This window comes from Opisthocomus hoazin, chromosome 3 (assembly GCF_030867145.1).
Source record: "Opisthocomus hoazin isolate bOpiHoa1 chromosome 3, bOpiHoa1.hap1, whole genome shotgun sequence".
In the NCBI taxonomy this organism is placed as follows: Eukaryota; Metazoa; Chordata; class Aves; order Opisthocomiformes; family Opisthocomidae; genus Opisthocomus; species Opisthocomus hoazin.
Window position 1 is genome coordinate 86080082 of NC_134416.1, and position 27396 is coordinate 86107477.

General features: G+C 41.3%; 1 protein-coding gene across 3 annotated transcripts in view; it reads left to right on the top strand.

Annotated features, from left to right (window-relative positions):
- The window catches only part of CAP2 (cyclase associated actin cytoskeleton regulatory protein 2), a 74546-nt gene that overhangs the window by 24584 nt on the left and 22566 nt on the right, over positions 1-27396 (top strand). For all 3 annotated transcript variants that reach the window (XM_075416890.1, XM_075416889.1, XM_075416891.1), the window contains 3 exons: positions 13325-13402; positions 25957-26100; positions 26335-26420. In XM_075416890.1, the coding sequence (XP_075273005.1) occupies positions 13325-13402; positions 25957-26100; positions 26335-26420 (308 nt within the window). The remainder of the gene's footprint in view (positions 1-13324; positions 13403-25956; positions 26101-26334; positions 26421-27396) is intronic.

The following is a 27396-nucleotide window of genomic DNA, read 5'->3' on the forward strand; positions in this document are numbered from 1 at the left end:
AGCTGATCACTGTTTGCTGTTACTCATACTCTAAAGCTCATAAAATATACTACGATAGTCTTTGGTTATTAGAAGCTCCAAGCAACAATGGTGGCCTAGTATAGATTTTAGTGATGTATCCTCTGCACTTTAGAGAAGGCATTTGTTCTTATGATGTTTTTACATTTGTTCTTAAAATGTTTGGCTGTTTTTATCAGCTGTTTGTTTCTATGATTATAACTAATTATATATTATAAAGGCAGAACATGGCAACACAAATTCTGCACAGCTGACAGTCAATTCTGGGGATGTCTAGTCTATAGATAAGCACCAGGGACTGTAAGATCAGGTGTTGTGATGTGCCAATAGCATCTTTTCCATCTACTGATGTGAAATCCTTTAAGGATTGATGGGTTGTCATCAGTGGCACAGAGTCTAGTTGGAGGCCGGTAACTAGTGGTGTCCCCGAGGGGTCAGTACTCGGCCCAGTCTTGTTTAACTTCTTCATCAGTGACCTGGATGAAGAGTTAGAATGTACCCTCAGCAAGTTTGCTGATGATACTAAACTGGGAGGAGTGGTGGATACACCAGAAGGCTGTGCTGCCATTCAGCAAGACCTCGAAAGGCTGGAGAGTTGGGCAGAGAGGAACCTGATGAGGTTCAAAAAGGGCAAATCCAGGGTCCTGCACCTGGGGAGGAACAATCCCATGCACCAGTACAGGCTTGGGGTGGACCTGCTCTAGAGCAGCTCTGTGGAGAGAGACCCGAGTGTCCTGGTGGACGACAGGTTGACCATGAGCCAGCAGTGTGCCCTGGCTGCCAAGAAGGCTAATGGCATCCTGGGGTGCATTAAGAGGAGTGTGGCCAGCAGGTCGAAGGAGGTTCTCCTTCCCCTCTACTCTGCCCTAGTGAGGCCTCATCTGGAGTACTCTGTCCAGTTCTGGGCTCCCCAGTTCAAGAAAGATGAGGAACTACTGGAGAGAGTCCAGCGGAGGGCTATGAGGATGGTGAGGGGACTGGAACATCTCTCCTATGAGGAAAGGCTGAGGGAGCTGGGATTGTTCAGCCTGGAGTAGGCTGCGAGGGGACCTTATAAATGCTTATAAATATCTGAAGGGTAGGTGTCAGGAGGATGGGGCCAAACTCTTTTCAGTGGTGCCCAGCGACAGGACAAGGGGCAATGGGCACAAACTGAAGCAAAGGAAGTTCCATCTGAACATGAGGAAGAACTTCTTCCCTCTGAGGGTGATGCAGCACTGGAACAGGCTGCCCAGAGAGGCTGTGGAGTCTCCTTCTCTGGAGATATTCAAGACCCGCTTGGACGTGGTCCTGTGCAGCCTGCTGTAGGTGACCCTGCTTCAGCAGGGGGGTCGGACTCAGTGACCCACAGAGGTCCCTTCCAACCCCTAACATTCTGTGATTCTGTGATTCTGTAGATGTAGATCCTTAACTGTGTGCTCTGCAATGAGGTGGCTTTGAAATCTCCAGTAGGTGACTGACTCCTTGCAGAAGACAGCAGGCTGCAGTGTAAACGGCAAACTTGTATTCTTGAACATCTTCAAAACTGTTCAGAAAAGAAAGGTATTGAAAACAAAAAAATCCTTAGTTTGTAAACAGACCACATCTTCAGTAATGTGTGGGCTATTTATTTTTGCACACAATTATCAGTATTTTTCTGTGCTGAATCTTCTGGAACCTCTAACTATCAATGCACTACATCTGTTTTTGGAACTTCCGTGTAAAAGTTCAAATGAACAGAGGAGAAGAGAGCTGCAGGTTTTGGCTGTTGTAAAAGAGATTCATAAAGAATTTGCGAATCTGGAAGACACAAAAGCAGCCTGAGCTTTAGGAGAGCACCAGCTAGTCAAGAGCTTTGGTCTGGACTTGCTCTTCTTCTCTGGTGGGTGGAGGTTATCGGAGATGTTTTCAGAGAATATGATCTCATAGTGCTTCACTTGGCAGTAATCAGTAGCCACAATGGCCCTGCAGCCAGATATTTATATCTGTTTGTAACAGTGACAGACGAACAAAATAACTCACTGCTTCTGCTACCAAGATTAATAATTAATTAGTTAACAAAGCTGACATTTAAACAGTATTCATTAGGTTTTAAAGTTAACAATCCCTTGAGATCAATCAGAGCAGTTCATGTCACTCAAAACTGGGAGAGCTTAGGGGAAATTCTGGAACACTGGGGTGAATTTTATTGCTGCAAAAGATGCAGAACTTGTATATTCTTTATCCAAGGCAATAATTTTGTAATTAATGTAAAGGCAATTGTTGTGGCTTTAAATACCTGTTTACTCCAGTACATCTGTACAGTTCATGTTCCATACATAGAAATAAAATGTCAGATAGATGAGGAATGATTTACCCTAAACAATTCTGTCCATCTGTCTTACATCATTAGCACTGAAGGATCTTTAAGACCAATATGGTTTGAGCTCCAACAGAGGCAAGATCTGTAAGAGCTCTGAGTGGTTTAAGTCACAGTCAAGCTTACTAAAAGGTAAAGTTAATGAACTTAGATACAGATGCTGCTCTGAAACAATAAATAAGTAATCCTGGCTAGCGCTGTGCACAGTTACATGACACAGTGTTTAATGCATTGGCAGATACGAACAGCTAGAGAGACCAGCACTGCTATAACCTTAGGTTGCTACTTGACAGGCAGTAGCAATGCTGAGAAATTTTTGCAAAAATTTCCTAATATAGACATAGCTACAGAGAATGAAAAACACTAAAAAAAAACACTAATAGAGGACAGCTGATTGGTGGTAGTCAAATGTATCTATCTGAAAATAGTAAAGAAAATATCTGGAGTGGTGTCTGGCTCCATCAAAATCAATGGCAAATCTCCCCTTCAATTTTGACTACAATTTCAACCCTGTTTTCTGCATGGACCAGTAAGAGAAAGGTGGCAGGTTTTGTCTTTCTTTCCTTTCCTTTCCTTTCCTTTTCGAGTATAAAGTGCTCTGTTTGGAGAACTGCCACTGACTCTTCAGCATTTGGCCCAGTTTTAAAAAAATCTCTATCAGCCAATTAGCTGTACAAAATAAATACTGTCTCTTCAGCTGCCCTGGATAGTTTCTATGGCAGCTCCATGCTTAATCTAAACTTCATTCTTCTTCCATTTCTTGCTTCTCACTTCAAGCCACTAGCCACTTCACCACTTCACTTTATAAGAGGGTCTCGAAAGCAGGATGTAAAAGACAAACTGTTTCTCTTCCTCTGGCAGTACTGTCCCTTTTAGAGAAAGACTGGGGTCTTTGCTGATAACAGTGACGCTCCATCTGTAGTTGCCATTTGCTGTCAGTCATTATGTGTTTTGCTAAACCCAAAGGACCCAAGATTATTTCTGCAGAAACTACGATTAGAACTCTTGACCACTAAATCTCAATTCTTTTCCATCATGTCCCCTTTACTATTTTGTTTCAGAATAAAGTCATTAAGTATATTTTAGAAATCCAAAATGTACATAGATCTCTATTTTGATTTGCAAATTATCACTGTTAATGTTTCCATGTATATATATGCAGATGTGTATTGTTCTCTAACAACAGAAGTTCAGTGGATTCTGATATTTACATTATGCTTTTCAGTGCTATGACTCTGAGGAAATACGTTATGAAATATAATAACATTGGACAAATTTAATATTATCAGGTCAATAAGGTAATTCTCTTGACTAAATTTCATTAGGAAATCCTTTGTTTGTTTCTCTTACTTCTATTTAGTTTGGGTTTTTTTTCCCAAGGACTGAATTTACTTGTAACTTGAGATCTGAATGCATGTGCCTGTTTCTTCTTGTAGTTTGCCAAACTGTTGTCACATAAATAGTATTTATATTTATTCGTGCTTGGATACAAAAGAGATGAGCAACTTGGATTGAATAAAACATTTAAAATGAGAAAGAGATAGATCCTAAAAATGACATCTGCTCTGGAGAACTGAACTTTGCTAAAGCAAACTGGTAGTTTAAGCTTCAGGGTCAGTGCATCTATGTCTACTTAGTCTGAAACAGAGCAAGTTTGGGGGGAATCCATACTCACTCTACTTCAAACAGGTCAGAAGTATTGTCAGCAGTAGACATCTCTGACAGAGCCTCTGGCAATTTTTCAAGCAATGGCTTCTGGAAAATATCAAATGTTGGCATTGTATTGTGATAGAGAAGGTTAAACCAGTTGCTATTAAAAGGATGATTTCTAAATATGTATGATTCCTCCATTAACTTCTGCAGGCTTAACTGTAAAGAGGCCTGTCTATGCTGCTACTGCAATGGCGACAGAGAGGTCACTCACTGTAGTCAGCCACAGGTTTCAACAGGCATGGAACTGGGCTGACTGCATGCGTGCCAGTCTTCGGTGCTTCCAACCGCATCAGTCACCTAAGTCAGTGCCCTGGTCTTGGCTGGGACAGAGTTACTTTCCTCCCAGTAGCTGCTGTGTTTTGGATTTAGTACGAGAAGAGTGTTGATAACACTGATGTTTCCAATTGTTGCTATGAAATCAAGGACTTTTTCCAGTTTCTCATATTCAGCTAATGAGCTGGTGTGTGGGAGCTGGGAGAGAGCATAGCCAGGCAGCTAACCCAAGCTGGCCAATGGAAATATCCTATACCATAGGCGTTGTGATCAGTTTATGAATGGGGCTTGGCTGGGGGGCAGGAAGCTCTCTGCTCTTCTCTTTTCCGGGAGCTGGAGTCCTCTCTTGTCCAGGAGTTCGAACTTTTCCAGAGTTCGGTCTTTTTCAGGAATTTTGTGAATTTCACAAAATTCACGAGTGCGGTGTTCTGCAATCACTGCTTGGGGACTGACTGTGAATCGGTCATCAGGTGGTGAGAAAATTGTATATAGTTTGTTTTTATTCATTATTACATTAGTAGTAGGAGGAGGAGGAATACTATTTCCTTTGATGTTTTATTTAACTGTCTTTATCTCAACCCACAAGTTTTACCTTTTTTCCATTTCTCATCCCCACCCTGCTTGGGGGGCAGGGGAGGGGTGACCAAGCGGCTGTCGGGTGCTTAGTTGCCAGCAGCCAGGTTAAACTACAACAGTAAACTACGACTAGGTAATCTACAACACCTGAGGTAAAGGATTAAGACACCTTATTCCACACTTTACAGAATCACAGAATCACAGAATGTTAGGGGTTAGAAGGGACTTCTGTGGGTCATCAAGTCCAACCCCCCTGCCGAAGCAGGGTCACCTACAGCAGGCTGCACAGGACCACGTCCAGGCGGGTCTTGAATATCTCCAGAGAAGGAGACTCCACAACCTCCCTGGGCAGCCTGTTCCAGTGCTCCGTCACCCTCAGAGGGAAGAAGTTCTTCCTCATGTTCAGACGGAACTTCTTCTGCTTCAGCTTGTGCCCATTGCCCCTTGTCCTGTTGCTGGGCACCACTGAAAAGAGTTTGGCCCCATCCTCCTGACACCCACCCTTCAGATATTTATAAGCATTTATAAGGTCCCCTCGCAGCCTTCTCTTCTTCAGGCTGAACAATCCCAGCTCCCTCAGCCTTTCCTCATAGGAGAGATGTTCCAGTCCCCTCACCATCCTCATAGCCCTCCGCGGGACTCTCTCCAGTAGCTCCTCATCTTTCTTGAACTGGGCAGCCCAGAACTGGACAGAGTACTCCAGATGAGGCCTCACTAGGGCAGTGTAGAGGGGAAGGACAACCTCCCTCGACCTGCTGGCCACACTCCTCTTAATGCACCCCAGGATGCCACTGGCCTTCTTGGCAGCCAGGGCACACTGCTGGCTCATGGTTAACCTGTCTAGGACACTCGGGTCTCTCTCTGCAGAGCTGCTCTGCAGCAGGTCCGCCCCAAGTCTGTACTGGTGCTTGGGGTTGTTCCTCCCCAGGTGCAGGACCCTGGATTTGCCCTTTTTGAACCTCATCAGGTTCCTCTCTGCCCAACTCTCCAGCCTTTCGAGGTCTTGCTGAATGGCAGCACAGCCTTCTGGTGTATCTACCACACCTCCCAGTTTAGTATCATCAGCAAACTTGCTGAGGGTACATTCTAACTCTTCATCCAGGTCACTGATGAAGAAGTTAAACAAGACTGGGCCGAGTACTGACCCCTGGGGGACACCACTAGTTACAGGCCTCCAACTAGACTCAGCACTGCTGACGACAACCCTCTGAGTTCTGCCATTCAGCCAGTTCTCAATCCACCTCACTGACCACTCCTCCAGCCCACACTTCCTCAGCTTCCCTAGGAGGATGTTATGGGAGACCGTGTCGAAAGCCTTGCTGAAGTCTAGGTAGACAACATCTACGGCTCTCCCTTCATCTACCCAGACAGTCATGCCATCAGCTATCAGATTGGTCAGGCATGATTTCCCCTTGGTGAATCCATGCTGACTACTCCTGATAACCTTCTTTTCCTCCACTTGCTTGATGGTGACCTCCAGGATAAGCTGCTCCATCACCTTTCCCGGGATAGAGGTGAGGCTGACTGGCCTGTAGTTCCCTAGGTCCTCCTTCTTGCCCTTTTTGAAGATTGGAGTGACATTGGCCTTTCTCCAGTCCTTGGGCACCTCTCCTGTCCTCCAGGAGCTCTCAAAGATGATGGAGAGTGGCTCAGCAATGACATCTGCCAGCTCCCTCAGCACTCGTGGGTGCATTCCATCGGGGCCCATGGATTTGTGGGTGTCCAGATTTCTTAACTGATCCCTCACGCAGTCCTCCTCGACCAAGGGAAAGTCATCCTCTCTGTAGGCTTCCTCTCTTGCCTCCAGGGCCTGGGATTCCTGAGGGCCTGCCTTGGCACTGAAGACTGAGTCAAAGAAAGGCATTCAGTAGCTCTGCCTTCTCCGCATCCTCCGTCACCAGGACACCCACCTCATTCAGCAGCGGCCCCACATTGTCCCTAGCCTTCCTTTTGCTGCTGATGTAGTTGAAGAAGCCCCTCTTGTTGTTTTTGACATCCCTTGCCAGCTTCAATTGCAGGTGGGCTTTGGCCTTTCTTGTTGCATCCCTGCATGCTCTGACCACATTTCTGTACTCTTCCCAAGTGGCCTGTCCCTCTTTCCACATTCCATGGACCTTTCTCTTCCACCTGATCTCCGCTAGAAGCTCCTTGTTCAACCATGCAGGTCTCCTGCCGCCTTTGCTCGATTTCTTTCTCAGGGGGATGCACCGCTCCTGAGCATGGAGGAAGTGATGTTTAAACAGCGACCAGCACTCTTGGACCCCCCTGCCTTCGAGAGCCCTGGCCCACGGGATTCCTCCCAGTAGCTCCTTGAAGAGGCCAAAGTCAGCCCTCCTGAGGTCCAAGGTTTTGACCCTGCTTATCGCCCTGCTTCCTCCACGCAGGATCCTGAACTCCACCATTTCATGGTCACTGCAGCCGAGTCTACCTCCAACCTTCACATCCTCCATCAGTCCCTCCTTGTTTGTTAATACAAGGTCCAGCAGCGCGCCTCTCCTCGTTGGCTCCTCCACCACTTGCATCAGAAAGTTATCATCAATGCTCTGTAGGAACCTCCTGGGTTGTGCCTGCCTAGCTGTATGGTCTTCCCAGCTGATGTCAGGGTGGTTGAAGTCCCCCATGAGAACCAGGGCCTGTGACTGTGAGGCTACTTGCAGCTGCCTGTAGAAGGCCTCATCAACTTCCTCCTCCTGGTCAGGTGGCCTGTAGTACACACCCACCGTAATGTCACCTGTATGAGCCTGTCCCTTAATTCTAACCCATAAGCTCTCAACTTGTTCCTCATTTGCCCCCAGGCCAAGCTCAATGCGTTCCAGTTGCTCCCTCACATACAGAGCAACTCCACCACCTCTCCTTGTTGGACTGTCTTTCCTAAAGAGTCTGTAGCCATCCATGACAGCATGCCACTCATGCGAGTTGTCCCACCACGTTTCTGTGATGGTGACCAAGTCATAGCCGTCGTGCTGTATAATGGCTTCCAGCTCCTCCTGTTTATTGCCCATGCTACGTGCGTTGGTATAGACACACTTGAGCTGGGCTGTCAATCTCACCCCTGACCCTGGTACGCCAAGCCTAGGCTCATCCCTAGTGAGCTGGGCGATGTCCCCTTCCCCCTTCGAACCTAGTTTAAAGCCCTCTCAATGAGCCCTGCCAGCTCATGGCCAAGGATCCTTTTTCTCCTTTGAGACAGCTGCGATCTGCCTGTCACCAGCAGGCCCGGTGCTGTGTACACCTCCCCGTGATCAAAGAAGCCAAAATTCAACCGATAGCACCAATCCCTGAGCCATCTGTTAACCAGGTGAGTTTTCCTGCCCCTTTCAGTGCTGTTCCCTGCCACTTTCCCCTTACTGATGGGGAAACTGAGGTGGTGAATGGAATGCCACATGGTCCTGACATTCAGGTCCACAGTCATAGCCATCTCCCCCAGCCTCTAGAACGAACTGCTAAAAGCAAAGCAGGAGATGCTTTGAGGAACTCGCTTCCTTCAAAATATTCCCCTCAGCTGAGGAATCTGTCTTATGACTGCCATGTCCATGCATAATCCCAAGAATGTCAAAAGGATTACCCAAAGCTTTTAGATGTGAATTATCTGTTGCTCCAAAATATGCTCGTTTATATCTGCAGATAGATGTGTGCAAGTTTGTGTTCTGGTCTACTCTGATAAATTTACTTTTGATTTCCATGCATTTTTGACACTCAGGCTTCATTACCATCATTCATTATAACTGTGAAAGAGTTTCACCTGATTTGTTCTGTGGCAATCTTTTGGCTGAGCTGCACAAGTTGTGCAGAAAAATCCCCTCGGTCCATTTTCACTCATTAGTCTTCACTGGATACAGGGGTCTAATCAAAGAGTCATCTGCCTATAAAAAATAGTGCTGTCTGCTTAGTTACACAGCCTGTCTGCTAAATAGAAGGAGGTAGCAATGAAGTGTCACATTTCAAAGACTACAAGAAAGAACTGGAATGGTGACAGACTGAACTAATGCATTCTTAATGAGAAGAAACTCTTCTGTTACTTTGGTGGGATGCATGGAAAGAAGTACTGCGTTCTCGGGAACAGTAAAACTCTGAAAGCCATTTTTAATGCTGTTGGAGAAAGACGGAAGTAACTGGCAGAAGTTTTATAAAATTCTGCTTGTAAAATGCAAAAACTGTGTCAGCACGATCCTTTGAATAAGACTTAAATTCAAAGGTGAGAGATGCAAGTGCTCTGATACCTACACAACTAAAAGATTTTGGGGATGGATAAATTTTGGGCATACAGCACAAGCCTTGTGATCAGTATCTAGTCCACTGAATGTTTCCAACATCCTATAATAAATTTAGGATAATAAGAAAATGCAAAACCCCACACTTTTAAGGCACCAGAGGTAACTCAAAGAATGTTATCAATGGCTTGGGTGCCCTCAATAGCAGGTTTCTTAAAGACCACTCCCAGACATTTTGAGAAAGTGGCCTTGGCTACACCTTGCAGTGGAGGAGGAGGAGTAATAAGCATAAAAGAGTAATACATGTCTGGAGGAGAAGTACATCCTGATTCCACATTCAACAATAGTTTTAACATCAGTCACATGAGCAAGACATGTGTATGAAGCATACTCAAGGAATGTCATTCTTTTAGGAACATCAGTGTACATCATCCAACAGTCTGTCTCTAGCTCTGACCAAATTCCAGAGATTTAGCAGAAAGAGGTGAAAAATCAGACAAGAAACCACTTGTTAGTTTGTACTCTGAGTGGAGAAAAAAGTCCTCCTCAGCCGCCATGAGTGACCAGTGGGAAACCAAATGCATGGATCTAATGCAGTGTAAACAAAGTGCCAAACCGACACATTTTTCAAACATCATTGATGCTGCCAGCTCAGTATATGTTCCAAGAAGTCACAAAACAATCTTAATTTTTTGTATCTAAGAGCACTTTGCTTACCTTTTATGATCTGTTTGATCAGCATTTAAAGCTCTGTCTTAAAACAATGCTAGTTCTTTGTAGGAATTTAGAAGATCCCTTCCAAACTTCACTTTTTGGACAGTTGGAAATCTTCTAAATTTGAGACTAGGATTACTCATGATGCAGTTTACAGACCTGTGGTCATGTGCCGACACTATCATTTTCTTCCTTTGCTGTTACTTACATTCCATAGGAGAAAGAATCATCATATTCCTCAGCCACTGTGTTGCTAAAGAAGTGAAACTTTTAAAATTTATCTTTGTATGACAGATACACATTGCTCTAAACATCCAACTAGGTTTTCTCTGCATCAGTTCTGATTTCAGCTCATCTTTATTTAACACAGATGATTAGTGTTTTACACAGAATTCCAGAGGAGGTCCTCTCTAGTAGTACTAACACTTCTGTAGTGCTACTGAAAATCTTTTGCCACATCCATTGTAGAACTGCATACGCTCTTTTCACAAAGTCACCTTCCTGTCTTTTATACTTGCTTTTTCCAGTCTTCAGCATTTCCAATTAATCAGTTCCATGTTTACACCCCAAATTATCCATTGTTGCAAAGGGGTGGGGGGATGAATGCTAAATTTTATTGCATTCATATTACCTGTGTCAACAAAGTTGTCTTACTCTTCTCAAGTGATGAGTGAGTCCTTGTCGACAATATTAAAACCTCCTAACTTTCTGTTGCCCACAAATTTTATGAATGCACACCTAATTGTTGCTCGTAGGATGCTAATAAATATATTGATGGTTGCTAAGACTAATCCCTGAGAAACACAACTAGGAACTTTCCTCCTCTCAAATAACATCACCTGTAGTATACCCTGTTGTTGTCTCCATTTATTCATCTTCTTATCCAACTTAAGAGTTTTTATAGTAATTTGCATCATTTCTACTTAAAGTATGGGTTTCCTATGAGGACCCGCAATAAGCATTTTATATAATATCTAAATGTACTACATCTGACACATTATCCTTGTCTAAGAAACTGAAAACTCTAGACAATCCCCAAAAGTAATGTTTTAACCACAGATAATCCCATTGTAATTTCTCCCATTTTTAATATTCATATGTGGTTTTAATCACTCATTTCAAATTCATTCTAAATGGTGCTGAAGTCAAACCAACAGCCATGCAATCACTTGACATACTTTTTCCTTGTTTCTTGGGCATATTTGCCCGATCCATCATTGCATACTTCTGTCATCTGGTACTATCTCCAAATGATATATATGTAAAATCTTTTCTACTTTTCTACTTGTGCTTCCATCTGCCAGTGTCTTCACAAAAATAATATGGACCCAATTATTTTGTCACACTAAGCTATGTATATTTGACTTCCCTTTCAAATGTAATTCCGTTTGATTTATCATCAATCTCCTTAGCTATCCTTTCAGTATCTTCATGTACATCAGCTTCTTTGAAATTGGGGAAAAGCATTTATTCAACAATAGGTAAGCTATACATCAGGAATAATATAGGCACGCCCAGCTTACCATTTAGGGCACTGCCATATCTTTACTTCATTACTTTATTTCTTTATTGTTCCAGTAGCTAAAAAACATATGGCTTTATTTTACTTTTCTGTGCAAGGTACAGATCACCAAGGCCTTTATCCGTCATTCTTTTGCTTCTATATTTTATAATGCCTGAAAAAAAGTTCTCTTTGATAGTTAAGGCCTCTTCTCACTCTTTGGGGGTTTGTATCTATTTTTAGTAACTTGCTTTAGTTATTTCTTCATTCAGAGACTCTAGCCCTTTCCTGCTATTTCTCCCTCCTGCCCAGCACGCATAGATTATTTCCATTCTTAATGAAAAACCATCCTCTCCTGCATTCAAATCATTAAGTTCCTCACACCAGTCATCTTAATTCACTGATTTTTCTATTTTCTAAAAGTTTGCCATTCTAAAATACCAAGCCTTAGCTATAGATTTATTTTTGTCCATCTTGCAATTTAAGAAGAACTGAATCCATTCATAATCATTTCCTCCTATAACACTAGTTTTTGGTCAGCTGTTCTGCAAGATCCTCCTCACGCAAAAAACCTAACCTTAAAATAGCACACTTTGTTGTTTTATGAATTTCTGTACCAAAAAGTCAGTCTTCTGAAATGTCTAAGAATATCTAAACCTTGTTATTACTGATGGTATTTATGTCTGTGTCTGGAAAATTTAAGTCTCCTATGCTCATACAATTTCCCTTATTATTTATTTCTTTATCTATTTATAGACATGATTACCCTCTTCCAGATCTCAGCCTCTCAGACCATAATATCCCTTCTCCCCTAATACTGTCCAAGTTCGGCGTCTTTTACCATCTTCCTTGCAGTGATTTTCATCATAACAGATTATGTTTTCTTCATGCCATCACATTTTAAGATGAATAAACACAATCTGGCTGGTTTACTTTGCTACAGCTTCAAATTTCCTGACTTTTATGTATTTTAAGTTGCATCCGCATAAGCCTGTATATAAAATTTCCTTGCTTTCTTTTTAGATTGAAGAAACCCCAAGCAAAAACAGCATGAGCTTCCCCACCCTTTCACAAAGTGATTATAAATGTACCTATTCATATTAGATTAACTTAACAACATTTGGTTTGGTTTGGTTTTTATTTAGCAATATACACTGGTTATGAATAGTTCTTTTCTATACCGATAATGCTTTCTCCAAGTCACTACTCATCCTCTTGAATAAAGTGTAGGTGATACTGAAATAATGATTAGATTCTAATCAATGTACATCATTCATAATGTACAGAAAATGTGTAGTCTTGAAAAACACAAAAAAAGACCAGAAATTTGAACAGTAAGAAACACCGGGGAGTGTAGAGATTTGCCTCCCATCCACACTGTTTCGCATGTAAACATGCTGGCAGATGCAGCTTTAACCCAAATTCTAGAGTTTTGTGGGTGAAAATTGCCCAAAAATCTTCAGCCACCATCTCTCATAGCCATCGATCTTAGCATCTGCTCACAAAGGACAGGCAAGGTATGAATTACAGCACAGTCCCTCAGCAAATATGCCACGCTCAACTCTTCTTAAACTACAGCCTAAGTTACAGTTCAACAGAAAGTTTGCAGGTTGCTGTTCTCAGCGGTAATAAGTTGTTATCATGCAGACGAGTATAAACATCGCCATTAAAATGCCTAGACATTCTGTAAAGTGTTAAACTTAAGTCCTCCTGTGACTAATCTTATAAATGATGACCAAAAGACTGCATATGAACTTGTTTTATTTCCTATCTGAAGAAGATACGGAACTTAACCTTAGATTTCAAAAAAAATTATAGCTAAGCCAGTACTGTAATACATTTCTTCCAGTCAGCATTGCTGTGATTTAGATGAGAAGCAGCAAGAAAGATTTGAGCTGTCACACTTGACTTTGAGCTGCCAAGAAGAGGTATTGGAGGTGACAGGCTAAGGTTTAATTTATATTCCTCCTTTTGTTACAGGCAGAGATGGTACGTGCTGCTTTCCAAGCGCAGAGATCTTTCCTGGTGTTAGCATCTCAATGTCAAGAGCCTCAAGAGGTAAGAAAAGTGACCTAGTGTTTCAAGAGACAGTGTGTTAAAAAGGCTGTGTTCCCCTACATTTAATATCAATCCTTGCATTTGCTTTTATTTGTTTCTTTATTTATACAGTGCACTTAGAGGCTTGCTTTTAGTGTTACTAGCATGGCACTGTAATAATCAGAAAGCCGTGATTCAGAGTTAAGAACCTTTTCTGTCCCAATGCATGTAAAATCATTGAAGAAACTGAAGGAGATTTCCATGTTATGGCTGCGAGTGGGATCAGTGTTTCTCTGGAAAGCTGGAAATGCCATGGCATAGAACGGCTTTTTGCTAGCCCCAGAGGGATGCTCTATGACAGACTCTGAAGTCAGGGGATAAGCTATTGAGAGAAAAATCGATATTAGTCAGTATTCTCCAAGCTGAGGTCCAGGTTAGGCCAATTCTGGAAGGATGGCAAAGCATTTTGTCAAGAAAATGAATTAAGAATTTATATCAAGTTGATTTATATACTTATTTCAGTGGCAACTATTTAAAACGTCCCCTCACAACTAGAAAGTTCGGGGAAGCTGCACAGTTATTATGAAATCTCATCTGCAGTTTCTGGAGGGCCCAAGCTTTTGGCCAATAGCATTGTATCACTCCTGAGAATAGCGATCATGCAGCCCTTCTGTGGGACCACACTGGAACCTTGCATCTTGGAGTCTGCAGAGAATGAAGACTTCACTTGCAGTCTCTCCGCTGCCTTCACTTCTGCCTTTTTCCACTAGCTCCCTGCCCCATAGTTTATTAAACTCCATATTTTCAAATCAGAACTCTCTGCTGCTGGTATAAATTATTAAAATTTTGCTGTCCCTATTGTTCTTAGAGACACAAATTAAAGTTTTTCTAATCAGTATGTTTTAATGGCAAGGGTACTCAAGGAAAAAAAAAAAAGCCTAGATATTCCAGGCAAGATTTTAGATTTATAGAGTTCCAAGCAAGAAGGGATCAGTTGTTTTTCCATCTGTCCCTGATCTCAGAGAGTAAAAGCGGGTCATGACTCACAGAGAACAGGCAAAATTCCTATTGGTACGGGCCTCAAGCAGTCTTTTATATTGGCCGTGAATACAATTGCACCCAGTGGCCCACAAAACTCTTCATGCTCATAGGTAAAATATTCCCCAATGAACAGTTTCCGATGGCCCATAATGTAACGCACTGTTCTGATGTGTTGGTACCGTTCCAGCTCTGGTAAGGGTAAAAGCTGTGGCTCGCTGTTTGGCCTCCTGTGATGACGTGCTATTGGTATGATTTTCTCTGCTATTCAGGTGAGAATGGCAATGGCTTCTCCTCACTTTTACCCTTACAACTTTCTCACTTCAGGTCAAGGCTTTGAGATTTTTTCAACTGTAAAGTTTAGAGACTTTCATTTAAAAAATGGCAACAAAACAAGCAAAAAAAAAAAAAAAAAAGACCAGATGTAAAAAGAGATTCACCAGCAATACAGAATGACAGTTACAGAAGTGTTAAGAAGAGCAACAAATAATAAAAACCTTGCTCTACACATCACCAGAGCTGTCCATGTGTATCCATATGTCTTAGTTGCACATTATCGGGCTTGCATAGATTTCTGCAACTTGTTCTAGGCAAGAAAGTAGACTTTTATCATTTAGCTATCTTTCAGCATCAAGGAAATGCCACATAGTATGTATGTACACATCGTTCTAAAGTTAAAATACGAGGACTATTACAGACTAAAGTTCCTTTCTCAGTGAGAATAAAGCCATTCCAGTTACTTAAGTTTTTTTAACATAAAGACTGCTAGGTACGTATTTTTTGTAGATATCCAAACACACGTTGTTTTTCATTCTTTTTCTCTTGCTTGCACTTATTTTTATGATATACTCAGCTATACTATAGACAGACCTGAAAATAATTGAAGGCTGCCTGTTCTGTGTGACTTGAACAGTATTTCCCACTGTGGAGAGTGATGGTTCCAGGCACCAGGCCTTTTATATCTCCGTCGCAATGGGGAAGAAAATCCTATTGTAAAGCCACATTGGTTAACCATTCTGAAAAAGCTGGTTATCACCAGCTAACCCAGGAGAAGGAAGGAAGCAGGGGTCCTCCCCCCCACCCCCCAGCACCTTATTGATGTGATGTCATCTGGGCTCTGGTTGTATTTATAGCCTAGAGCCACGGAGTCAGTGTGGAATCCAAACAGGAAAGCTAATCATTAGCGTATCAGAATGCACAGAGCAGAGAAAAGCAAATGAAGATGACAGCATATCTATAAATGCAAGAGAAAAGAGAGTAATTCTGTCATTCAGCTGTCTAGACTGTTTGCTTTATAATGTAAAGCTGTGAATGAGCCAGCGAGTTGCAATTATGGCATAGCAGCTTTGTAGACATTCAGAGACAGCGGTGTGGAGACTGAGGGGATTTACTGAGTTCCTGTCATGTTGGGATGTCATACATGGTGCCTTTAAAAAAAAAAAGAGGGAGGGGAAAATGCCCTGGAAAAATAAATTAGCTAAGCTCTTGCAGCTTACTAACTAATGAATAAGGAATTCAAACAAAAAGAAAGCTTCTACATGTATAATAATCCTTAGATTTTTTTTGTGCTCAGCAAAGAGATAAATGTATATCATACAAAAAGCATTATTTTCTCCCGTCTATGAAAATGTTGAAGCCCCAGTATTCATTTAGCTCTTTAACTCTTGCTAGGAGTCACCAGCAAACATTTTCAAACAGTTAAGCCTGCTGAAGTTGCTTTTGCAGAGTTTTGCTTCTTGTTAATAACACTGATATTTTTTCAGTTGGAATCTGTTGCAGTGCACAGCCTTTATTATCTGTGTATGTGAAAATAGTAGGAGCCGAGAAGGTAATTCCAGCTGGCATACCAATCTAGCATCAACTGCAATAAATTACTTTGCAGAGAGCATGTTCTGTTACTTTTTATGGTCATGTTCTATATTTGTATGTGCAGTGGAAGAGATCACATGACAAAACCACCAGTTGATATTGCTGTTTGTGTATGTCCCAGCTAATGGCTGCTGGATACAGGCTCATTCAGCAAGATGGGATTCTTCAGTTCATCCACTTACTAGAAATTATCTTCTGATGCCAAACTTCAAACATTAAAGCAAAAAAAAGTCTATTGTAAATTGTTTACTATATATGAGTTAGTAAAGAGAAGATGGAGAAGGGAAAATAAAGTAGAATTGCTATATTCTGTGAGAAGTTGTTTAAAAAGGTATTTTGAGACTAATCATGTAAATGTTTGTTGGGTGATTCAGAAGCTGTATTTTAACATAAACCTTCACAAAAGATTATGACATAGTTTGGATTTTAATTTTCTATTCCCCATAGTCCAAGCCAAATGCGACTCTGATTGAAACATTATTTTTTATTGTATAATAATGTTAAAAGTTATTAGTGTTCCTGAGCAAGTTTATCTGTTTAACTTTTTTTTTTTAATTTATGATCATAAATACTAATGTATGAGATCACTGCTGAAAATCGCTGCACTGAATCCTTTGTGAATGGTAACTAATAGACTGTCTTCTCTCTCTGAGTTGTTTCATTTCACTTTAAGAGTTCAAACAATTTTAAGAGTTGCTTTGAGGGCATGAATAATCCATTGTTCCCATACGGGGAACTAGTTAATGAGATATGTTTTTCTGTGAATCAACATAAGCATATGCAGAATGAGCATAGTCACGGTAAGAAGTACTACAAACAGATTTAAATGACAGATGCAGTTCAGACTATAAATGATTACGTAATTTCTCATTAAAAAAAAATGCTGAGTTCATATGACTGCCAGAGCTCCTGGATTTAATTACTAACATTGTGCAGACAAACATTCCAATTAAATACTTAAACATCCAGATTCTACATACAGGTGGGAGGAGAGGGGTGGAAGAAAGAGAGAGGTAAAGGAGGGCTTTCCCATTTTTTCCTAGAAAAGGGAAAAAAAACCCTGACGCCCAAGAAACTGTATTTGAAGTTAGACTTAGCGCCATGAGAACAAATCTTGGGGTTTTTACTTTTTTTACAGTCAAGCAAAAAATCTATTGTAGGAACAGAATAGTTGTGGCAATTTCTTTGAATAAAGGACTCATTCTCAGAATTTTTATGTAGAAATCAAAGATGGACATTTACAGTTCCCTACTCTCTGTAAGTGCAGGATTGCTCATTTTTTTCCCTCATATTTTCAAATAACCGGATTCCCGGGACTACTTATTCTGCATCCTAGCAGAACTTGTTTTCTAATTACTTTGACTTGCTTATGTCATTCCATTTCCCACTACTTTTCTTCATACTTACTGGGATCACCCTTACTGTTTTCAAAAAATATGAAAAGCAGGATACTCCTCACCTCGATAATTTAATACTTACTTATTCTAAAGAGTTTGAGCCAAGTTTTGCTGCTATTCTACTCGGCTAACTGCTGCAAACCTGCACCTCTGTATCTAGAAACAGCTTCAGAAAGAATTTGGTTCAGTCCTTTTAAGGTCCTCAGGTCCCAAATTTACAGAAGGTGCCAAGAGTGACATGGACAGAGCCTGAGAGTCCTGAGCTCCAAAGGGAACCCCTTCCCCCCTCCTGTTCTCTGAAATCTTGCCAAACTGTTGACATATTTCTGTTATCAGCAAGCCTACAACTGCATGCGACATGTGGTTGCAGCCACAGTGATGGACCAGATGACAGTTTTCCGTGTCTAGCCTGCTGCCTTACAGTGTTCGCAGGCACATTTTTGGATATTGTTGCAAACTCTTACTCAGTTTCAGGTCCAAATAGCCCCCGACACTTGTTATCTCATAATTGTGTCTCAAAGGTGCTCAACTGCATCTAACCAGCCTCAAGCTCATCTTATTTTCTGATCATAGACTCATAGATTCGTTTCGGTTGGAAAAGATCTTTAAGATCATCAAGTCCAACCATAAACTTAACACTGCCAAGTCCATCACTAAACCATATCCCTAAGTGCCACATTACACCTCTTTTAAGTACCTCCAGGGATGGTGACTCAGACGCTTCCCTGTCCCAGTGCTTGGCAACCCTTTCAGTGAAGAAATTTTTCCTAATATCAAATCTAAACCTCCTCTGGTGCAATTTCAGGCTGTTTCTTCTCATCCTATCACTTGTTACCTGGGAAAAGAGTCTGACACCAACCTCTCTACACCCTCCTTTCAGGCAGTTGCAGAGAGCGATAAGGTCTCCCCTGAGCCTCCTTTTCTCCAGACTAAATCCCAGTTCCCTCAGCCGCTCCTCATAAGACTTGTGCTCTAGGCCCTTCACCAGCTTCGTTGCCCTTCTTTGCACACGCTCCAGCAACTCAATGTCTTTCTTGTAGTTAACTTCTGTAGGTATCCTTGTACCATTTCTCTTTCCTTACTTGTGTTTGTCAAAACTCCCAGATCAATAGCCCCTGCCACAGAAAAGATGGATGCATTTGTGATTCAGTTCTGTTCCAGGGGCAGTGCACTGAGCTGTACAAAGGCCCAGAGACACCTGGGGATCCAGGGAATACAGAAGGGCCGTGATCAGTGCTACACCTCCCAGCCCGTACGGAAGAGGAGTAGAGCCAGAGAAGCACGTGATCACACACCTCTAGACTGGATCACATCAACACCACCAGGCACAAGCTCTCTAGCAGTTCATATTCGGTGCAAGAACCAGCCTCCAGTAAGCAAGGGCTCCTTACTCCAGTACATCTATACTTGGACTAAGAACAGCATCACCCTCTATGGAAGAAATTATTGAAGATGATAGTCTGTATCTCAGCTAGCCCCTCATCTGAAATACCTGCTAAGCAATTCTGGGGATCCTACAGACTCTTACTGGAATTCTGCTGTGTCCTAAAATAGCATCCTAAAATCACCAGGCTAGTTTTCAATCCCTGTACCAATGTTCATGTTCAAACTGTGCCATCTGAGATCCCACTGAGCTATGCTGATGGCATGCTCCCTTCCCCATTAAGTATCACATTCTTTATTTCTGCTAAACACAAATCCAAACCAGTACATTCCTTTCTCTGTGCTACCCAATTGTTTCCCAGAATTTCTGGACTGCACGTGATCTTCTACAAAGGAGAGCACTGGGGATACAGCTGAATGAAAAGCAGGGCTTTTCTGTTCACGGGTTATTTTATTTTCTTCTAATTTTACTTTGGTCTAAATCAGACCACAACCAATGATTTTTGAATTCTGAAAGTTATGCAGACTTCAGGACTGCTTACTGAACCTGTTTGTCTCTGGGGAGATCTCAGGTAAAATACATGAATGTCCAAGGCTGGAAGCTTGCACCACCTAACATCTGTGTCCTGGGACATACCCCATGTGAAACATAACTGGCCTTAGCAAAGACTCCTCCGATCTCAGATGTTGTGAACAAAACAATCATGGCTCAACAGAACACCATTCTCTGGCAGAATGTTGCTACCTGGCATGCCCTGGGCCCCACTGACGTGGCCTTTGATCACAGCAGCAAAGATTGAGGAGCAGTAAATCAAAAAGTTGAAAACAGTTCATTTGTGTAATTGTTCTTGTTGATTAGGTGTGGGATGATGCCTGTGTGCTTAAAACAGGAGGACCCTTGCTTGTTGAACATACTGCCCATGGAGAGCTGTAGTGGACGGGAAAACAGTATCTGGAGCATTCAAGTCCATTTAAAAACCAGCCAGAGTCCTGGGCAAAAGCATTGGGTGTGATTCCGCACTGCTGTACACTGATGCATGCAGTTGGTATCAGGCCCTGGATTTCTCCACTGGTTAGAAGCTGTTTGTCTTTCGTGTTCCTCTCCATCTGCCCTCCCTCAGAGTTTACATTTCAAAATAAACCCACAAATGACTAAACTAGTAACTTGTCATGTGGGGTTATGGTTTAGTCTTCCCCTTTTTTCCCCCCCCAAAGCACAGAATTGCTACAGCTAATATTGGCTCTTAGATTGAGGATTTATGTGCTATCTAAGAGGAATTAAAGCCAAATACCAGTTAAGTCACTTTGGAAGCACCCAAATGTGTCTAAGCTTCTGTGCTGATGAAGCTGACCAGACATTCCTGCAGATTTGGCTCTCTGTGTCATAGTCCTGCTGTTGCACAGTAGTGAGTTGAAGTGGCAAAACCTGTACTATTGACAAACAAATCAAACACTTATTACACCACTATGTTGAAGTTTTGCAGTCTCAGAAAATGAGACAAGAATAAACTAATGTTAGTTAGGAGGAGACCTTTGAACCCTGAAAATATCAGACTACTATAGGGACATGAACATGGTGATCATAGAGAAAGATCTCACTGATGGTCTCTACTGCTAATCTGAAAATGCTTGCAGAGAAAGCATTGGATTAAGGTGCAGTAGGTTATACTGCAATTTTAAGAGCAAAACTGTGGTACCAAATGTGAAACACTTTCTGCAAGAGAGATTGAGATAGATAGTAAGTGCTAAAAGAACAGTTTAGACAGCTGCCAACAAAAGTTGTCAGTATTTCACTATGGAAGTAATAAGGGAAAGGAAAAAAAGTAAGCATCTGAGGAATCTGGATGAAGCACTGGAGGCTCAATGTTACCGACTAGCTTAGATTCACCTCTGGAAAAAAAATATTTTCTATATAGTCAAAGAAAGAGGTTATTCCTCAGCCTATTCTGAACACTGATTCCATTCAGACTCATGATACACAGCTACAGCAAAAAAAGACAAGCCTTTCTTAAACCACCTATACACAAAAGAAGGAATAACTTAAATTTTAAAGCCTTCTTTACAGATTGCATTTTACAAAATGCGAAATATGGGAAAGTACAGTTAATCCAAAATTCTTTTAGTTCTAAAAGCATAGCCACCCATAGCAGAAATGCATCTCACTGGTGATCACTGAAGCTATCAGTATCTTATCCCTATAGACACAGGAAGGGATTCTGCTCATCAGCTTTAACTGTCAAGGTGGGCATGTTGTGTAAGGTGTCTTTCCAGGCTCTCTGTACAGCAAATGGCAGCACCTCTAGAGTGCAGTCTTCACATCTATTAATGTCTTCTAATATATAGTCTTCTATCATCTATTAATAGGTGGAAAGAATTCCTCAGGGACATTTCTTTCTTCATTTACAATAGAGGGAATGAAGTCTCAGCGGACAACAGATGCTCACCTTTAAAACTGTTAGCGCTGAGAGTGGCGGATGCTATCCACGACATCTTTCATCCCTTGAAAGGATGAAATGTGGGATGGGACTGCACTAGGCTGTTTGCAGAGATAATGGCTGTGTCTACATTAGTGTTTTAGTTCACAGTGGGACTATATTTTTCCTTCAGATCAGCCCCATTTACTATGCTGTGAGTCACACTGTAGAGCAGTGTTAGGTTGTACAAAATGGGTATCTTTCTGATGGAGTTAAATGGAAGATCCACTCCCAGACAGCACCTAAACCACGATTTACAGCTACTCCAAAGTAGCCCCCCACTAAACGCGTATGGTGTGAATGTCAGGCCCTCAGCACCAACTGTTTTGCTCTACAGAACCATTCCTATTAGGCTGCGCTGCTTGCCAACATAGACAAAGACAGCTGATTCAAATCCACTCCATGTTTCAAACTCGCCTGTGAAAAATACAGTGTAAGTAGGATGGAGATTTTGAACTGACAGAAGGAAATAACAGAACTGTAGACCATGGAATAAAGGTTGTAGTCATGCTGTTCTGGCTGCAGCTGAGTAAAAGGAAGGCGCTGCTGATCCCAAATGCTCTCAGCTTTTTTTTACTGCTCCTGTGCCAAAGGTTGCCACCCCCTCAGTTAGCATAATTTCCAGGGGTATTTGTTCCCTTGCCATGCTTTTTCCGTAACAGACCAGGTTGATTTAAACACTGCAATAGCAAAGTCTGAATTGTGTTGCCACCCATCAACATAAAAATTCATCAGTAAACAATCTCACCCTTCAAAACCATGTAAGATTAGCTTAAAAATATGTAAGATCTTTAAAAACTATATTTTTATTTATCTGCTGGGTTTTGTGCCTTTGTGATTCATGCTGACAGGTTTCTGGACAGCAGTGGTCCTGAGAAAATAAAAGGAAAGCTGAGATTTTCAAGTAATCACTGGCTCAAGCAGCCAAAGTTTAAGCAAGCCACTCAGTTTAGTGTGACTCCCCAGGCGAATCACAAAAAATCACAAAACCCGAAAGTTTGGCCATTCTCCTGAATTAAATCCATGTGCCCTAGTCCTGTTAAACCTGTCATATGGGGAGCTTCTCATGTGAGTATTACAAAAATGTGAAGGAAAAGAAAGTCTGGTGCAGACTCTTGGAATAGCGGTGTGCCGGGCCATTTTGTGACTGGGCTGAGACTATTAAGTCCCTGAAGCCAAAGCCTAAGGCAGTTCTTGTTGCATGCTGTAACTTTTTTTGGAGTGTTTTGGCTAATCACTGCAGTAGTCTTACTAGTCTTGAGTTTCGAATAAGAATTCTAAGACATGGATCAAAGCTGGCTGGTTGTTTAGGGATTAATATTTTAAAAGACCATCTGGTTTTAATAATTATTAAAAGGCATACTGGGAATTACTTTTGATATTTCTAAGTTGTGCCACTTACATTTTTAAACATTTCAGCAAAACTGATATTATAATAGGAATGGTGTTTATACAAAGACCTTAAATTTCTGTTAAACAACTGTGCTGTGTCTTAAATGACACGAAATTTTATCTAGCACATGCCAAAGGCATGCTGAAGATTATTCCAACAGCTCTGATTCATCTCCTTGAATTCATTTTTTCTTAGACATGCAGTGTAGACAATCATTTTATTAACAACCAGCTGTTTTAATATTCATTGCAATAAAGAGATTATTCTTCTAAAACCCTCAGCACAACTGGTTCTGCATTGCAGAGCCAAACAAGACTGATTACTGCCAGAATTAATGAGTCTTTCTATACCCGTATGCCATATACGCTATAATTCATCTGCAGTTTAATCACTAACTAAAAGTGTAGAACTGACTGTGGGGAGACAGGACTCAATTAAGTGATTCCTTGCAGGCTGGTATTCCTTTGTGTCCAACCCTTACACAGAAGCTGGGATCCCAAGAAGCTTGCACAAACACACATTTTGCGCAGCCAGCCAGCAGCCATTGCAGACCAGGACAAGTGCGCAGCGAAGGGAAGGCAGGCTATATGGTTTTCCCAGTACACCACACATGGGACAGAGCTGAGCAAAGCCTCAAGCCCTTTGTGGCTCTTTCTGGTGTCACTACAGTGCCAAGTGAATGATTACTTCAAGCTACTTTCCTTAGCAATATTTATTTCACCTTTAAAACTCCCACAGGGCACTATTTCTGTGAAATTACATAAATCCTCTACACTTTTGTAAACAATTGATTCACTGGACAGGTGAAGTCCTGTATTCTGAGGGATAGAATTCTGTCTGTACCACCGATGGGAAACCCTCACAGAAATGGCTGGGGGTTTTTTGTATAGGAGTAGGAGGAGGCGTGGGTCTTACAGTACCATTCAGGAGAATGTTTGGCCCTAATTTTGCCTTCTTATCTGTAGATACCAAAGTGTTCTACAAAATAAGCAGCTATATTAGCATCATTTCATATATAGGAAGTTGAAGCACAGAAAGGTAACACAGCTTTCCTGAAACCAGATGATAATTTGGTGGGAGCGCTGCAAAGAGAACCCCTGCTAGTGGACTCCCACTTCTGTGCCCTATCCACAGAAACGTGCTGCCTCCCAGTGCTGCCGAGATATACCAGGCATCCCTGGAGCTGTATTTTTAGCCCTGATATTCTCTTTGGCTGGAACTGGGCCATGAAGATTCACAGTAAGCTAGGGACTGTAAATATCCCTTAGACTTTATGGGAAGAAAACTGGCATAATATCAAAGCAGAACAAGCGCTTTCTTAAATTTCAGTTTTGTTAACTACTGTCACACTTGAAAGATTTCCCTGAAAAATAAGAAAGAACCAACCAGCTGCAACATGTTGTAAACAAGCAAAAATTAGGAAGAAGAATTCCTTCAGATTTTATCATGTTATGGCAACAAAATCAGTTTTTGAGAAGTACAAATCATGGAGGTTTCAGGGCTTTTTCAGATTTAATGACTTACGCTGGTCATTAAGCCATCAACAAAAAGTCTTTTCATCTCCTAGTAGTACTGTAAATATTTGTTTTCTCCCAACCCACTTTGTTGTAGGAGAAGACCATCTATCCCCATGCATTTCAGATGCACAGACTTTTCTCAAAATTACATTACCACTAAAATATTAAGGCTCCATAGTTGGATCAAAATTCTTTTAAATATGCAGAACCTCTTTTTGCCCTGTTTTTGGGAGTGTCTTTTGACCTATGTTGATGCATAGCAAACATGCTTATATTAAGGTGACATAAAAGTCTGTAAAGCTGAGGTCTTGCAGAATGGTGAAAAGAAAAACATTACAGATGACAAGAGATGAAGTAGTGCATATGCACACATCGTCTTGTGTGTGTCATGACAGCATTAGTCCTCAAGAATATGAGAATTAGTTGTCTCCAACGAGCACTTAATTCCATTAAACAAGTAGTCCTGAGAAAAGGTGAGAAAAAATAGGGAGTTCTGCTACACCCTGAGTGATTTCCGAGCTAAGTGCCAGGAAAAATTGGAATGGTGCACTCTCTTTGGTGGGACAGAGTAAGGGTTCTGTAGACATACTTTTGAAATAAAGAATCGGACTGGTTTTATAAATCATTTTATAGGGTAGCAAGGTACAGCAGTTGTTTTGCTTGTAAACTAATGACTCCTTGTCCCTCAATGTGCTGCTTCTGAGTGGAAGAATTTTTCCCAGTAAGTTAGTGCTCTAAATTATTTTTTCTGACACACTGGGCCGGTGTGATTAGCATTCATTTTGCACAGGAAAGAGCTTGGATAGCTTCTACATTCATTCTGCTTTTCTCTTCACTCCAGACACTATTCCTTCCGCTCAACAGTCATTCCCCTAGATACCATTTGTTTCTGATTAACACAGGAGAATTTCCCCAGACCATGGTTTGCCGGCAGTATGTTTCCCATCAAATCCTCCCACATTACTTGCAGCCAAAGAAAATTAAAACATTAAAACTTACCAGTAGGGAAAGCTAAAATTGGTATTGCCTTCAGTGTATTACTGTCTCAGTTTTGTTGCCAGATGATAAGAGGTCGCTAACCTAACAAGTAGTTTGTGATTCTCGCAGAAAGAGGAACTTGGTTAATAACATGAAAAACTCAAGCCAGTGTAGACTCTCAAGAAGTTCTGTGGATATCACATGAAAAATACAAACATTCTGTGGAGTCTGAGATATGGGGTCTCTATGGGCCTTAACCTGGTCAGCATGTAAAAATGCTGATAGTGCTGAGAAAAATTTTTTCTGCGACACATCAGTAATATTTAATGTCTGTGCATTGTGCTGCTGCAATCAGAGCAGGGTAATTAATTTGTTACTTTAGGGTAGAGAATATGCTGACCTTTCTTTCCAACTGTTAAATCAATGGGCAGAGAGGACCATGTTAAACCACAGGGTGCTTTTGGATCACCCATTTTAACAGCAGTGTCACCTTTTCTCTTTGTGTTTTTTTTTTTTTTTTTCACAGAATGAGGTGGCAATGCTTCTCAAGCCAATATCGGAGAAGATTCAGGAAATCCAGAACTTCAGAGAAAGGAACAGAGGAAGTAAAATGTTCAACCACCTCTCGGCCGTCAGTGAAAGCATACCTGCCCTTGGCTGGATAGCAGTGGTGAGTGACACACAAGGATGGCTAGGAGGGCTGTAAATGCGCTTCTGGATGGTGTGGCCCAGAATAGTTCCAAATCTTGCAGAACTCTGCAGCCTCATTTAAATAGTTCTTCAGTCTACCACACACAAAAAGGTGTTTTTTAATATACCTAATACATCAGGGAAGGTATCTGACTAATGTTTTACTTCCTTTCTCCTTCTGTTGTTTCCTGCTACCATGGGTTGATGGTCCTAGTCTCCTAAACCAGGCCCTTATGTCAAGGAGATGAATGATGCTGCTACCTTTTATACTAACAGGGTATTAAAGGACTACAAGCACAGGTATGTTGCCAAGCCCCAGTATCTACTAGCCAGAGAACGGAGCATTAACCATACCAGTAGGGTTCACAATGCTGTCACAGAAAACATTTTGTAAACTAAAAAGCAGTTGATACAAACTGCTTGCAGTAGTATATTTTCCCCTCCTAATATTTGACCTGCAGCATGTTGCAGTGAGAATGGCAGCAGCACTAGCAGTACTCGCTTTTACTCTCTGCAAATTATAGGATTATATTTAATCTTCTAGCATTCCAGCATCATAAGCTTATATGCAAATACATATTTACATATCAATGTGTGACTAGCTATCTGCTATGTGTCGTTGTCTCACTTGTGCACTCATGCTATTGCTGTTCTCACTCTTTGCTTGAAAATGTGCATTTAGGTGGTAGGTGTATACAACTGAACATCTAATTCCATAGCTCCCAAACTGATTTTTTTATGTACCACTGCATTGTTCTTAAAGAGCACAAGGAATTCACTGAGAAGTTCCATGAATAAGATCTGTGAGCTGACAGAGAAAGAGAAAAAATACAGGTCATTCCTATGCCCTCTTAAAAATGTCATGTATAAATGCTGTTGATTTGGTACTTCTGGAGGCCAGATTTTGGCTCTTGACTTTTATATCCCAGTGAAGAACAGTATTTACAGTTGAGATTTTCCTCTTTAGTGAGCAAAAATTTATATCTATAAAAACCTCTTGTATATATTTCCATTTATGTTATATATAAATATATATTATATACTATATATGATATATGTTCTATCATATATAAAATGTATTATTCCTGAAGCCTTAGTTTACCTACTGAAGGTAGTATCTACTGGGGTAACTGAAGATTTTTACAATGTAGCTTTAGAAGTACTTATTCTGGAGAAGAAAATGACCTACATAATGGTATAGACAGAGTACATCAGTTAGGTATTTAGTTCTTCCCCTAGTAAGAAATTCTTTTCCTGTTTTTCACTGAGTCAGATC